The 14,733-nt window shown below is 40.6% G+C and overlaps 1 protein-coding gene across 5 annotated transcripts in view; it reads left to right on the top strand.

Annotated features, from left to right (window-relative positions):
* The window catches only part of EVI5 (ecotropic viral integration site 5), a 64,992-nt gene that overhangs the window by 41,508 nt on the left and 8,751 nt on the right, over positions 1–14,733 (top strand). For all 5 annotated transcript variants that reach the window (XM_083444875.1, XM_083444874.1, XM_083444871.1 and 2 more), the window contains 3 exons: positions 1,348–1,494; positions 2,621–2,716; positions 8,573–8,668. In XM_083444875.1, coding sequence (XP_083301001.1) covers positions 1,348–1,494; positions 2,621–2,716; positions 8,573–8,668 — 339 coding nt within the window. The remainder of the gene's footprint in view (positions 1–1,347; positions 1,495–2,620; positions 2,717–8,572; positions 8,669–14,733) is intronic.

The following is a 14,733-nucleotide window of genomic DNA, read 5'->3' as shown; positions in this document are numbered from 1 at the left end:
TCGAAGTGCTACTAATGTCTGAAGGATGCTGGCAGTGACTAGTAGAGAAGAGAATTCTTTAATGATACTATTGTACTTTCTAACCTGTAATAGTGTGTGGGGTTTGTCCAATCTTGAAAATGTGGTGCCACTTTTGAAGTCACTTAGAATATAGTGAGGTCAGCCTAGATAGACTGACACTTATATCATACCTAAACTGATCTAAAAAAATTGATTACTGGGTAGAAATATGTGGATTCTTAGGCAATATGTTTTGTTGGCATGAAACTGTTTTGATCCACCTTCTCCTGCCAGTATATGCTCTCTGGCAACAAAAGCGCTGTCTAAGACTTATCTTCCATATAAAAGGTAGCAAATAACCGTAAGGCAATACATAAAAACCAAATTAAAGTAGCAGAAAACGAGAAGCAGCTGTTAAAACCATTGAGCAGCCTCCATCAGTAAAAATAACTGTATAGCATGTTAATAAACATCAGTACCGAAACTAAAAACCCATCTATTTAATATTATTTTATCTGTTATGCAGCAAAAAGTCACTGGTTTCCACAATACTTTCAGCCTGTAGGGGGTGCAATTGTTCTATCTGATCACATGTGCAATATGTGTCATAAGAGAGAGGTGTGAAAGCACTTAATGCTGAGTACAAATACCTTCTTTTGAATAAGCAGCACATTCATATAAGCAGCACACACACAAAACAAGTACATCAAAAATACTGCTAAGTGTAACTTTTCGTTCTTGAGTGGGTACTAGTACACCACTGAGTGGGGATTGTTATCCTCCACTCTCCTGAAAGCAGGGAAAAAACACCAACGCTTAGAGAAACTTCTAAGTTGCTCCTCCCTTAAGAGTAACAGTTGGGTTTTTTCCTCTGCCTTCCTTGAAGTAGACCTTTCTTTCCACTGGTGCTCTTCTGACTGTTTCTGGTTTATTTGTGTGATTGTTGTTTCTGTTTTGTAGTGAATCCTGTTTTTTTTGTGGGGTTTTTTTTGAGGTTTTTCCTCTGTGCGAGTGAGTCTGTTTTCCCCCCTTGGTGTCTATCTTTTCTTCTTGTTGTTGTTGGAATTAACTTTCCATCAATTCTGACCCTTTCCCTCAATTAATTCACTGTTACTGATTAATTATACCCCCCCCCCCAAGAAAGGTTTTTCACAGTTAATAGATTGGGACTGACCAAACCATTGCAGAAGCAAGTAAATGATCATTGTCTTGCTTTGCTAGTGGAAGTTACAAGCCTTAGGTTTGCACGAGCTTTCACATATTTACGACTCCAAATGTATAAGAAGACCGAAGTCAAGGCTAACGTAATCCCTCTTTCTCCCCCTTGTTATCGCTCCTAAACATCAGAACCAGATAAATAGCAACCATTTGCGGAGGGCAGAACAAGAGATTTCCAGTTTGCAAGGGAAGGTCCAGTATCTGTCCGCTCAAAACAAAGGACTTATGGCTCAGCTGGCCGAATCAAAGCGAAAGCAGGCAGAGATTGAATGCAAGGTAACCCAAAACAGAAATGCAGTGAACACTATCTGTGTACTTTAAAACCAAGATATCTTGGAGAACTAGCAAATTCTACCTGCAGGCTTTCCCAGGATGGATATTTGATTTATATTACAGAATTGTATTAAACAAGCTGACATCACGTTTGATTTTTAAAACCCTTTCACTTTATGATTAAGAGAATTGTGTATTTCTGCACTCAGGGTGTTTGCCTCATATTTGTAAAATGCAAGTTGTGCAGTTCAATGTCAGTGTTTTGATGCATTACAGAATCCATTGCAAGCAGAGGTGCCATAGGCAAAAATCTAAGGACATTTCGTGATTTCTGGCACCATTTATCATCCTAAAACTAGTCATCGCCTTACATTTTAATCGTGCACCGTTTGTAAGGGGACTTCCCAGGAGTGTGTATATTCATCTGCAACAACTGGGTCTAATGTACAGTTTTATAATAAACCTTGAGGGCGAAGCAAATGCTAATTGGATGCCTGTTTATGTCAAGGATGTGCCTCTGAAGACAGGATGAGATTCTGCATTGTACAGTTCGTTTCCTGTTTTTAATTATTTGTCCCTTTTTATTGTGCTTCTTGTGCACGTACCCTCACACACATGGGAAAAGCAGAAATGTAACACGTAGGGGACAGACCAGCTTTTACTACTTCAGACTGCAGAAATGCAGAGCAGGGTGTATCTTCAGCATGCATTCAATTTTCTTATGTTTTGAATGCTGGAAAGAGATCTGCATTGGCAAATGTAACTTTAGAGGCTGCCTTCAGTTGCACATTCTCCTTGGCGATAGAGCGGCATCATTCAAAAATGTTTTATATATCCTTGTATTCACAGGCCGACTATCCTTGCTTACTAAAACCTCACAGGTAGAATTGTTTTTAAGGGGGGGGGATCTTGGGGGAGGAGAGACCGCAACACCAAAAAATCATTAATATTGTTGTATTTATTTTGATAGCATGGTCAGTCAGTCTCTTGAAGTAGCTTGTTGAATGAATTTAGAGCAAAAGGATACTTCTGGATCAAATCAGTTTTTCCTTAAATGTGAGCCAGCTTGCTTGGAATTACTTTTTTCCCTGAACTTTTTCTATTCCCTCCTCACCCCTGTTATTCCTAGAATAAAGAAGAAGTCATGGCTGTCAGGCTCCGGGAGGCAGATAGCATAGCAGCTGTGGCAGAACTCCAGCAACATATTGCAGAACTAGAAATCCAAGTAAGAGTGTAAACCGTTCCCTTTGTTTTGTTTTTTCACTTCCTACCACTTTGTGTTTTCACTCTTTTCCCCTTCAGTTTGACACACGTTGGGTAACTCTTTAACATTTCCTCTCAGTGTAGACATAATTCTGCCTGCCCTTTACACTCGTTTACGGAATTGGCGTCAGGGTTCCATTGCCCTTATGTGTGAGCTCCCCTTTAGATGCCTCACTTGCATTAACTATCGGTTATGCTGATATTGAGGGACACGGGTGGCGCTGTGGGTTAAACCACAGAGCCTAGGGCTTGCCGATCAGAAGGTCAGCGGTTCGAATCCCTGCGACAGGGTGAGCTACCGTTGCTTGGTTCCTGCTCCTGCCAACCTGGCAGTTCAAAAGCACATCAAAGTGCAAGTAGATAAATAGGTACCCCTCCAGTGGGAAGGTAAATGGCGTTTCCGTGCGCTGCTCTGGTTAGCCAGAAGCGGCTTAGTCATGCTGGCCACATGACCCAGAAGCTGTACGCCGGCTCCCTCGGCCAGTAAAGCGAGATGAGCGCCGCAACCCCAGAGTTGTCCACAACTGGACCTAATGGTCAGGGGTCCCTTTACCTTTTTTATGCTGATATTATTTATTTATTATTAAATTGATACCCTGCCCAAAGGAGCCTCGTAATCATTGTTCACTCCTACCCTACAACTTGAATTCTGCTTTATTAAAAATAAAAAGTATAATATATTTTATTTTTATTTACTTCGTTTCTACCAAAATGCACACGGTTTTCCTTCTCTGTTTTATCCTGGTAAGCACCCTGCTAGGTACATTAAGCTGAGAGAAGAGGGTGACTCTCCCAAAGTCCCCTAGCCAGCTTAAGTGGGGATTTGAACCTCAGTGTCCCAGGTCCTAGGCTTATGTTCTAACCATGCTATGCCACACTGATTCACCGACCACTTGGAATACTACCACAGAGAAGTGCTTTTCAGTGGTCTCTATTAAGACACTTGACTGATGGCTCAGTAGTCAAAAGTAGGCAGAAGTGAGTGGACTTGCATATAGGTAAGTTCAAGTCTTCGGAGTGCGTTAAACATAGCATTAGGACTGTACATACACAACAGTTCTGATGTACAGTGGTACTTCGCGTTACAGACGCTTCAGGTTACAGACTCCGCTAACCCAGAAATATTACCTCGGGTTAAGAACTTTGCTTCAGGATGAGAACAGAAATCGCACTGCGGCGGCAAGAGGCCCCATTAGCTAAAGTGGTACCTCAGGTTAAGAACAGTTTCAGGTTAAGAATGGACCTCCGGAACGAATTAAGTTCTTAACCTGAGGTACCACTGTAGTTCTTTAGCTGCTGGGGTGGGAAGACTTGCTGTCCAGTCTAAGCATGACGATGTACATGAAGTGGGCAGGGCCTATTGAGACATACACTTGGGACATGGATGGCGCTATAGTCTAAACCACTGAGCCTCTTGGGCTTGGCGATCAGAAGGTCAGCGGTTTGAATCCCTGTGTCGGACTGAGCTCCCATTGCTCTGTCCCAGCTCCTGCCAACCTAGCAGTTCAAAAGCATGCCAGTGCAAGTAGATAAATAGGTACCACTGTGGCGGGAAGGTAAACGGCGTTTCCATGCACTCTAGCTTCTGTCACGGTGTTCCATTGTGCCAGAAGCGGTTTAGTCATGCTGGGCACATGACTTGGAAAGCTGTCTGTGGGCAAACGCCAGCTCCCTCAGCCTGAAAATGAGATGAGCGCCGCAACCCCATAGTCACCTTTGACTGGACTTAGCTGTCCAGGGGTCCTTTATTACACTTGCTGACTGAGAAGACACCGCTAAACTGTGTCTTAAAACGCAGCACTTAATTTGATTATTAATAATAATTATAATGTTGAGAGTATAACATTGACTTGCCTCAAAACAATTTCTCTGAGGAAGCCACAGAGCTTTCCTTTTAAGTCAAACTTCTGTGAAGATTCTGAAACCAAAATCCTGGCGGCCACTTCCTACCCTGCCAAAATCTAATTGCTGCTTCTACCTAAGCATAAGGAACTAATCCCTTCAGTGATACAGTACTTCAAGTCTTATAAAATTGCAGCAAAGTACAGTGGTACCTCAGGTTAAGAACTTAATTCGTTCTGGAGGTCCATTCTTAACCTGAAACTGTTCTTAACCTGAAGCACCACTTTAGCCTATGGGGCCTCCTGCTGCCGCCGCACCACCAGAGGACAATTTCTGTTCTCATCCTGAAGCAAAGTTCTTAACCTGAAGCACAATTTCTGGGTTAGCGGAGTCTGTAACCTGAAGCGTATGTAACCTGAAGCGTATGTAACCTGAGGTACTACTGTATTTTATGTGCAGTGTGCCTGCTGCTCAGAAGCCTATAGTTCATAGCTCGTTCTTAAAACTGTTCCAGATTTATTCACTTGTTTATAATAATAAAAAATACTCATATACTACATTTTTTTAAAAGGCAATGCTGTGTACAACAAACATATATGCACACACGATAAAAAGATTGCAATTGAAAACACAAACTGCTAGCTAACTCCTAGTTCGGGAGGCATACGAAAGATGCAATGGAAAAATAATTCTATCAGATGCATTTCTTCTTCAAAGTAGTTTTACTCATTTGAGAATCTAGGAGTTCCACTTTCAGGGTCAGAGCTGGGTCATAGCAATTACCTTAAAGCATACAGCTTTCTGTGAAGAGTTTAGGTGTAAGTGTAAGACACGTTGGCATTAAACATCTAAAGTGCCCCTAGTATCGCTACACCCACATTACTACGGAAATTACAATCAAGTCCCTAATTTAAATCACAGTTTGGAGAGGTTGTCGGGGGGATTAGCTAAAAGTGTTGGGTTCTCCCCCCCCCCCAAAAAAAGAAATCCCAAGCAAAACAAAGGTGAGGGTTTAATTTATGCTTTATGTGGATACAACTAACATGTCCATCTCTAGCAGTATTTTCTGAACTTGGGTCTCCAGCTTTTGGACTACAGTTCCCATCATCCCTGACTGCTGGTCCTGCTAGCTAGGGATGATGGGAGTTGTAGTCTAACAACAACTGGAGACCCAAGTTTGGGAAACGCGTTTCCCATGATCTACGGTAATTTGAATACGTTCTTGTTCTAACTACCATATTTTTCCATGTATAAGACACCCCCAAGTATAAGACAAGACCCTATTTTTTGAACCCCAAATTAAGAGGATTTAATTGAGAGTACAGTGGTACCCCGCAAGACGAATGCCTCGCAAAACGAAAAACTCACTAGACGAAAGGGTTTTTCATTTTTTGAGTTGCTTCGCAAGACGAATTTCCCCATGGGCTTGCTTCGCAAGACGAAAACGTCTTGCGCCTTTTTTTTAAAACCACCAATGCATTCCTATGGAAAACCGTCAATACACATTGGTGCTTCGCAAGACAAAAAAACTCGTAGAACGAAAAAACTCGCAGAACGAATTAATTTCATCTTGCGGGGCACCACTGTATTTACACTGATACTAGGATCTCAATCTTTTTCTTCTTTTACATATATAAATTAGTCAAAAGTGTGTGTGTGTGTGTGTGTGTATTAATATGTTTTTTCATGCTATTACAGTACAAAAAGTTAAACTTCACACAAGAAATCTATGTTGCTTCTGTTTGTCAGTGTTCAGGTTTAGCATGTTCTGCAGAACAAATGCCTCCAGCATTCACTTTTAAGGAAAAACTAAAGGCACCTTCCCAACAGTAAACTCTTACCTTTCATGGAAAGAAGCCTGTCTTTATATCTTAGAGCACCTTTCTTTAATATCCAGGACTTGCAGAGTTCTAAAGAGAGGATTTCTATTTTTGCAATTACAGGAAACTCTTGTTGTACTCTTCAGCAGTGTGATGCGTTTTCTGAAAACCTAAAATGAATCATCCCTGTCACCAAAAGGCCATGCATCCCCCACAACTGCCCTAATGAATAAACTTAATTTATGTGTTCAGTGTAAAATGTCATCACCATGTAATAGCAAAAGTTCATAAAACTGAGAAAAGGTTGCAAGATAGCTTAACTTCCACAATCCATTTTTCCCCACTTAACTATGGATAATCCGATTAGTTAGATATGAAATAAGAGTATGTCTGTTTTCCCCAAAGGTGAGCATGATTCATGTGCCACCAAGCTTTCAGAAGAAGTCAGAATTCCCCATCTCTCATGGCCAAGCCTTTAGCAAGCAGTGCCCCCCCCCCCCAGTAAGCCTATATAGAATCTCTCCTTTCTGTGGCTTCTGTGGCTACCAAAAACAGAAGCATACAATTAAGTATTTGTGCACTTTCTAAAAATCACATTTTGATTAACAAACCAGACTTATCCTGAGGGATCAGCATGCTTGGTTTCAAAACCTATTGCATATCAGAGTTGTGGCCATTGATTTCAATGGATCTACAGTGGTACTTCAGGTTAAGTACTTAATTTGTTCTGGAGGTCTGTACTTAACCTGAAACTGTTCTTAACCTGAAGCACCACTTTAGCTAATGGGGCCTCCTGCTGCTGCCGCGCCGCCGGAACATGATTTCTGTTCTCATCCTGAAGCAAAGTTCTTAACCTGAAGCACTATTTCTGGGTTAGCGGAGTCTGTAACCTGAAGCGTATATAACCTGAAGCGTATGTAACCTGAGGTACCACTGTATAGTGTCCAGATCAAGGGAAGTAACAGTTCCACTCTATTCTGCCTTGGCCAGACCACACCTGGAATACTGTGTCCAATTCTGGGCACCACAATTTAAGAAGGATGTTGACAAGCTGGAATGTGTGTAGAGGAGAGCAACCAAGATGATCAAGGGTCTGGAAACTAAGCCTTGTGGGGAGTGCTTGAAGGAACTGGGTATGTTTAGGCTTCAAGCTGAAAGAAAGGAGATTCCAACTAAACATTCGGAAAAACCTTCTGACAGTAAGAGCTGTTCAGAAGTGGAGCAGACTCCCATGAGAGGTGGTGGATTCTCCTTCCTTGGAGGTTTTTAAGCAGAGGTTGGATGGCCATCTGTCATGGATGCTTTAGCCGAGATTCCTGCATTGCAGGCGGTTCGACTAGATGACCCTTGGGGTCCCTTCCAACTCTGATTCTATGAACACTAATAATGTAACCCAGTCAGATGGGCGGTGTATAAATAATAAATTATTATCATTGCTATATTTCAGGAACGTATAAATTACTTCCAAAATATGAAAACGAGTCGGAAAAGTTTTAAGGTTTATATGGCATTAAATAAAGCATGTTGGTTATATGAGGCTGGTTATCCCACAGATTTGGGGCTAATTAAAATACATTGTGTTTTTTCACTGTGTTGAAGTCAGGTTTGATGAGAATAATTAATTACTATTCTATTGTTAAAAGGTTTTGAAATAGATTCTTTCTCCCAACCGCTACCTTTTTACTTTAATTCTACTTTACACTCCTTTTAAATGCGTTTATGGGAGGTGGTTGGGGATATTGGTTGGTTTGTTTGTTTTTGTTCCTGTTTTTATCATGTATTTTGTGCTTTTATATAGTTTTTTTGTGAACTGCCCTGAGTTCTGCGGGTGAAGGGTAGTATTATTATTTCTGAAATAGAATGCATGTTTGTATTCTGTTTAAATTCTGTTTTTTTAAATGTAGTTATAAGCATTTTTTAAAATAATAAAGAAAACAAAGGTAATACAATACATTATATAAACCTGGAAAGCTCTGGGTGGTATCCAGTAAGTCATACGTGGAGCAGATCTGTGGAAATCAATAACTTAATTCATTGATTTCAGTGTTGTCTTCTAAGTATGATGTTATCTTCTGAATCCACCTTTCTGAAATAGTAAAATGGAAATAAAGTGCTACCTGATGAACCTTTTTTTCTTTTAATATTTTCTGGAACAGAAAGAAGAAGGGAAATTTCAAGGACAGCTTAATAATTCCGACTCAAGTCAGTATATCCGAGAACTGAAAGATCAGATAGCAGAGCTCAATCATGAGGTAAGCCGAAGATTATAATTTTTGCTCACTTTGGTTTCTTTTAGTTATCTTGAACCACTTTATGCGGGGCTTTTTTGCTGATCGTAGGTAATTACTGTTTCAGTGTTTTTAACATTCTTCATTTAATGATTCATCATGACTTGATAATATCCATAATCTGACAATGTTCTGGAACATCTAACCCAACTAAATTAAGAATTATGAATTGTAAGAATGTGTGTTAGGGGTGTAATACTCCAGTAACATTTGATTTATTTAGATTTTTCATCTTAAGAGGCAGTTGCCTGTATGTGAAATAAATTTCCATAAATTCTTGCATTGAAAATAAAACAGCTTTTAGTTTTTAAATGACTTTACTATTTCAGTTCTAATTTTTTATGCATTTCCACTCTTAATGTGAATGTTGATCTGTCTGTATTCTTTCCTTTCTGCCATCAAGAAACGTGATATACTTGTACAAATGATATATTTTGTGCGAAAATATCACTGTTCTAAAATGTAGCAGCAGTACACGTTGTCCAAAACATGAACATAGTAGATTTCAACAGAAGCAGCTGGGAGATGCAGCTTTGTCGTTGGTATGTATGAGTAATCATACAAATCAGCAACGATTCAGAGGTGCCTGGGACTTCTGTACGGCCCGTCTCACTTGAGATTATAGCAGAATTCCTGCTTTGCCTTTTTATCAACAGCACCTTTAACAATCGTTAAACTCACTTGAGAAATCAATATCCAAGCATCTTGCATTAAACATTTATACTCCAATCCAGCTAAGGACATCTGTGCATACAAACAGCCTACAGGTGCATATCACTTGCTGGTGGAATCGGAACTGTGGACATGCAGTAAAGATTCAGATATGCATCTGACATGAATTTGCATCCATGTAAGGATGCAGTCTAACTGCCCTGCCCTGCTGTGAATGGGATCCATATCCCAGACACCCATTCTAATACAGTGGTGCCTCGCAAGACGAAATTAATTCATTCTGCGAGTTTTTTCATTCTAAGAGTTTTTTCGTCTTGCGAAGCACCACTGTGTATTGATGGTTTCCCGTAGGAATGCATTGGCGGTTTTAAAAACAAGCCCATAGGGAAATCCATCTTGCGAAGCAACTCAGAAAACGAAAAACTCTTTCGTCTTGCGAGTTTTTCGTCTTCTGAGGCATTCGTCTTGCGAGGTACCACTGTATAGGAAGTTGCAGATTAAGAACTTATTTTATGTGCGAGTTCAAGCAAGTGTTTGCAGTCCAGTACCTGCTTGGAAAGCATTTTGTAAAATTTTGTAAAACAAAAGACGGTGAATTCTTTCACATGTGGTGGAAGTGTGAAAAAATGAAAAAATATTGGGACATGATATATAACAAAATGAAAAAACTATTTAAATACACTTTCCCAAAGAAACCAGAAGCATTTTTGCTAGGGATAACAGGGGATGAATTAAAAAAGGAAAATTACAAACTATTCATGTACGCAACGACCGCCACTAGAATCTTAGTGGCTCAGAAATGGAAATCCCAAGAAATCCCAACTTTAATGGAGTGGTAGACAAAAATGTTTGAATACATAGAACTGGAGAAATTGACTTACAAGATTTGGAACCAAAAAGAAGCAAAGTTCAAAAAGGATTGGAGTAAATTTGTTGAATATATACGGAGTAATTGTAAGAATTTAAAAACTAGCAGGATTAATGTAAATCTTGTGATGTAGATGGAGTGTAGATAAGAAACTGTAAGAAAAGATTTGAGACATGAAAACCATTGAAGGGATGGAAGGAAGTCCGGGCGCAATAAGGTGCAGGGTAAATAAGAAGACATACAAATTTTTGAATGTAAGAGTATTTGTTTTATTCGTTGTTGTTACAAAAAAGCAATAAAAAGTATTTGAAAAAAAACCGGAAAGCAATTTGGGCTGTGGGGGAGAGGTATTTCCAAATGTATACAGTGGTACATCAGGTTACGAACTTCATTCATTCCGGAGGTTCATTCTTAACCCAAAACCGTTCTTAACCTGAGGCGCGTTTTCGCTAATGGGGCCTCCTGCTGCCACCACGCCGCAGCTGCGCGATTTCCATTCTCATCCTGGGGCAAAGTTCGTAACCCGAGGTCAGGCATATTGGCTTCATTGCCACTTTTGTTCCATGCGTAGAAAGGAAGGTGCATTGGAACCATCATCAGTTCAAATTGGGTCTTGAAGGGGTCAGCGGAACAAATATCTAGACAGCCTCATCCAGTCTGGACTAAAATAAACTGTCGACTGTGTTAGAGTATATTCTCTCACTTGCATTAGTTCCCAGTTCATACTGATTGATTTATAAACTGCCTAAACTGCCCGGGAGTTGGTGGGGAGTGGGGAGTTCCTGTTGCTTCTTTATATGCTCTGTATTCCTAAACAGTTGCTTGGCTTCCTGTTGGATGTTGCAAGGAACAAATGTGCAATGTAGATTACAAGAGTGGTGCGTAAGATTAGAACTGATAGCCTTTCTCACACAAACGTAACAGACCACAAAATACTTTGGGAGCCAGAAGCAAGGAATAGTGGCTTCTAGTTGTAGAGTTGAAGAAGAACTTTGGAACTGTGTAAAAAAAAATACGTTTGTGTCGTACAGTTTTCTGTGTCTGCTGTAGTTCCACGATATGCAGATTCTTTCCGTCTCCTGATAACATTTTCCCATACAACAACATGCAGTTTCTGCATTGTAAATCTCATGGCAGTAATACCTGATTTATAATGCTGAGCGACTCTTCCAAGGGAGAGCCAAAAGCAAATTGTTTGCTATCGTGCGTTTTTGCAGAATTAATTGAACCTCCAGTTTCAGATGGTGAAGTAGTTGAGGCTCTGTCCGAAACCTTGTTCTGAAAACTTTTCTATTCTGAAACAGCCCCTCCTATATTTTTCCAGTTCAAAAATTGTTGGATTCTGTGATGTCCTCAATTAGGATTGAGTATTGCATGAACTGCGTGCAGTATTTCCCCCCTGCAATTAAATGTAAATATTATTTACATATCAGTATTGATATTTATAAAAGTAAGTCTATATTTACTAATATTTCACACACTTGTTATCATTTCTTGTGAGAAGAGTAACTGCATGCAATAGACCTTGTCTAGTCTTCCTCCTTTAGCCTGTGCAAGCAATAATAGTGATTTAAAAGTAGTTCCTTGCTGGTGGTTCATATGCACTCACCCCAACCCCTATATGCGCAACACAATTTCATATAATCAGCCCCAAAGAATCCCCTATTTATGGCCCCTTGATGCCTTTGCCTTATTTTGCTCTCTGGCAGCTGTCACATAAGGGGAGATGAGATAAGCTGGGGCCCAAAACTGCTCAGGTAGGGTCTGTGATAAGAAGGGAATGCTTTTTAGCTAAATAACATGTAAACAATCGTCGTCGTGTGTCATTGACTTTCAACCACACCAAAAACACTTGCTTGGCTTATTCAGATAGGAAGTTTTTCGCAAGAAAGAAAGATAGATTGCACTTTCTTCTTCTTCTCCAGCATCAGAGCTTGAGGCTCATTCTTGCTATCTTCATGCACCTTATGCTCCAACCCATCTGATATTTCTGTCCTAACAACCTAATGCAAACGGTAACAGATTCTGATAGAGGCGCTATCTCGCCTTCAAATCGCGCTTCTCTTGAACTAACTCAAGATGGACTTAATGAAGATCGACATTCAGCTGCAGATCAAATGCCCTGCTTTTAAACGATTCGGCTTGTAAAAATGAAATTGTAAACACTAAGTAATTACTCGTGGATAAATAATTCAGGCCATATATGCAAAGGGCCACCTTGGGACGAGGCTGAATAGTGGGAGCATATGTAGGGACTTGCTTTCCTGATCTGGTCATGGTGACATGCGCCTTAGTTACATCACACTTGGGTTTGTATACAATATACATAGGGCTGCTTATGAAAAGAGCACCAAAACTATATAAATGGTCCAGACTGTGGCAGCTGTTAACGGGGAGCATATAACTCCACTATTGAAGCAGCCACCCTGGCTCCCAGTTTTGTTCTTGATGAAGTGCTGATGAAGCGTCCTAAAATCTGCCCATGGTTTGGGGCCAGGGTTTCCGGAGGACCTTCCACTCCCATACAAGCCTGCCCATGTATTTAGATCTTCGTCAGATGCTGGAGCAGCCTGCCTGGAGAGGTGGAGCCACAGCTATGGCTTCCTGGCAGCGGAATCACTGCTGCTTAACAGTGTCAAGCTCTGGTCTGCCAGGTTGGCTCCACAGGGGCACTCGGACTGTATTTCCAACAAGGTTGTTTTTCTCATTCTTCCCTCCAGTAGTGATACCACTGCTGGAAAGCTGTTGATGGCAGCTCTGCCTCCCTGGGCAAACTGGTTATGACCAGAGGTTTTCCTATGTTTCCCCAGAAGTGTGCTTAGTTGGGAGCAGGAAAGGACCTTTTTCAGTCACTGCGCCCAGGCTCTGCAATTTCTCTCAAGGGAGGATCATCTTCTTGCCCATCATAAATTGCCTTCTACTGGTTGGCTAAACATTTCTGTTTAGAAGGCTTTTGGGGGCATGTATGGTTTTTAAGTTCCTGTGGTGATCTCTCCCCCCTCCTTTATTATTCTTAATAATAATAATAATAATAATAATAATACATGTACTGCTGAAAGGTGCCCAGGTACATTAATATCTGCTTTGCAATATTTTTGTTCTGCTTTTAGTAACTTGATCATTTTGTTCTACTGAGTTTGATTTAAGAGTGCTGACTTCCTTGAAAAAAGGGCATAAATGTGCTAAATAAAACTTAGACTTCAGGAAATAGTATTCTAGAGAACTAACCAGCCTTACCCAGGAAACTGAATTAAAGGAATCTCAGTCAGAAAAGTTACTAGCAGACTAAACCTTAAAATAAGTGGAAAATCCCATCTAGATTGAGGTTCCTACCCCCAAGAATATTGATTTGTTTCAAAATAACTACATACCTGTTTGGAATGGAATAAAAAGGGATTTGGAGGTGTGGGGAAGATTGAAATTATCTTTTTGGGGGAGGATATCTATGATAAAGATGAGTGTGCTGCCAAGGATGTTATTTCTATTCCAATCACTGTCGATAATCAAAGGGGCATCAGTTTTTAAAGAATGGCAAAAAACAATTTCAAGATATATCTGGCAGGGTAAGAAGCCAAGGATTCAGTTTAAACTATTGACAGATGCGAGAGAAAGAGGTGGCTTCGCCCTGCCAGATTTGAAACTGTACTATGAAGCGTCATGCCTCTGTTGGTTAAAGGAATGGATTAGATTAGAGAATGGAGAGTCGTTGGATTTAGAAGGATTTGACACTTGGATTCTGGCAGGTTTTTTCCTCTTTAACCAGAGAACACGCTGATCCAAAACAGAAAACATTGGGGCAACATGGCTCCCTGTAGGGTAATGATGTTCTTGGAACATGGAGAAGTAAGATAACTAACACCACCATGGTTAGGCTATACATTATTGTATTTGGAAGAGAATGTGTTGGCATTCGTTTCCGGTCACCTGATAGGTATTTGCTCTTCCCCAGGTAGCTTCTTCAAACTGCCACTGTACTGTAGGAATTCTCTTTCTTTAAAACATGTAAGCCTATTGGAAGAGATCATGCGCTGGCTAAATTGAACCATGGTCAACATAAGGATTGCTGCATGGTGTCTAATCCCTAGAGTTGGGGCTGAAAAATGTGCTTCACGAATGAAGCAATGCACATGGTTGTCTAAAGGGGTGGCCCCATAAGACCTTTTGAGTCAAGAATCTAAAATTAGGTAGCCGCACCACTGCCTGCCACATTCTGCCCATTGTTAAAACCAACAATGACCTGTCATCAGCACTAAGAAAATTAACTTAAGCAACATAAATAGCAAGAGCAAAGGGTAGTATCCAGCAAAGTGGCCTCTGGCTGAGCAACAAAGTGCAAGTAGATAAATAGGTACCGCTCCGGCGGGAAGGTAAACGGTGTTTCTCTGTGTGCTGCTCTGGTTCGCCAGAAGTGGCTTAGTCATGCTGGCCATATGACCCAGAAGCTGTCTGCAGACAAACGTCGGCTCCCTCGGCCTATAGAGCGAGATTA

This window comes from Podarcis tiliguerta (assembly GCF_965153285.1).
Source record: "Podarcis tiliguerta genome assembly, chromosome: 6".
NCBI classification, from domain to species: domain Eukaryota; kingdom Metazoa; phylum Chordata; class Lepidosauria; order Squamata; family Lacertidae; genus Podarcis; species Podarcis tiliguerta.
This window is presented reverse-complemented; position numbering and strand designations above follow the sequence as displayed.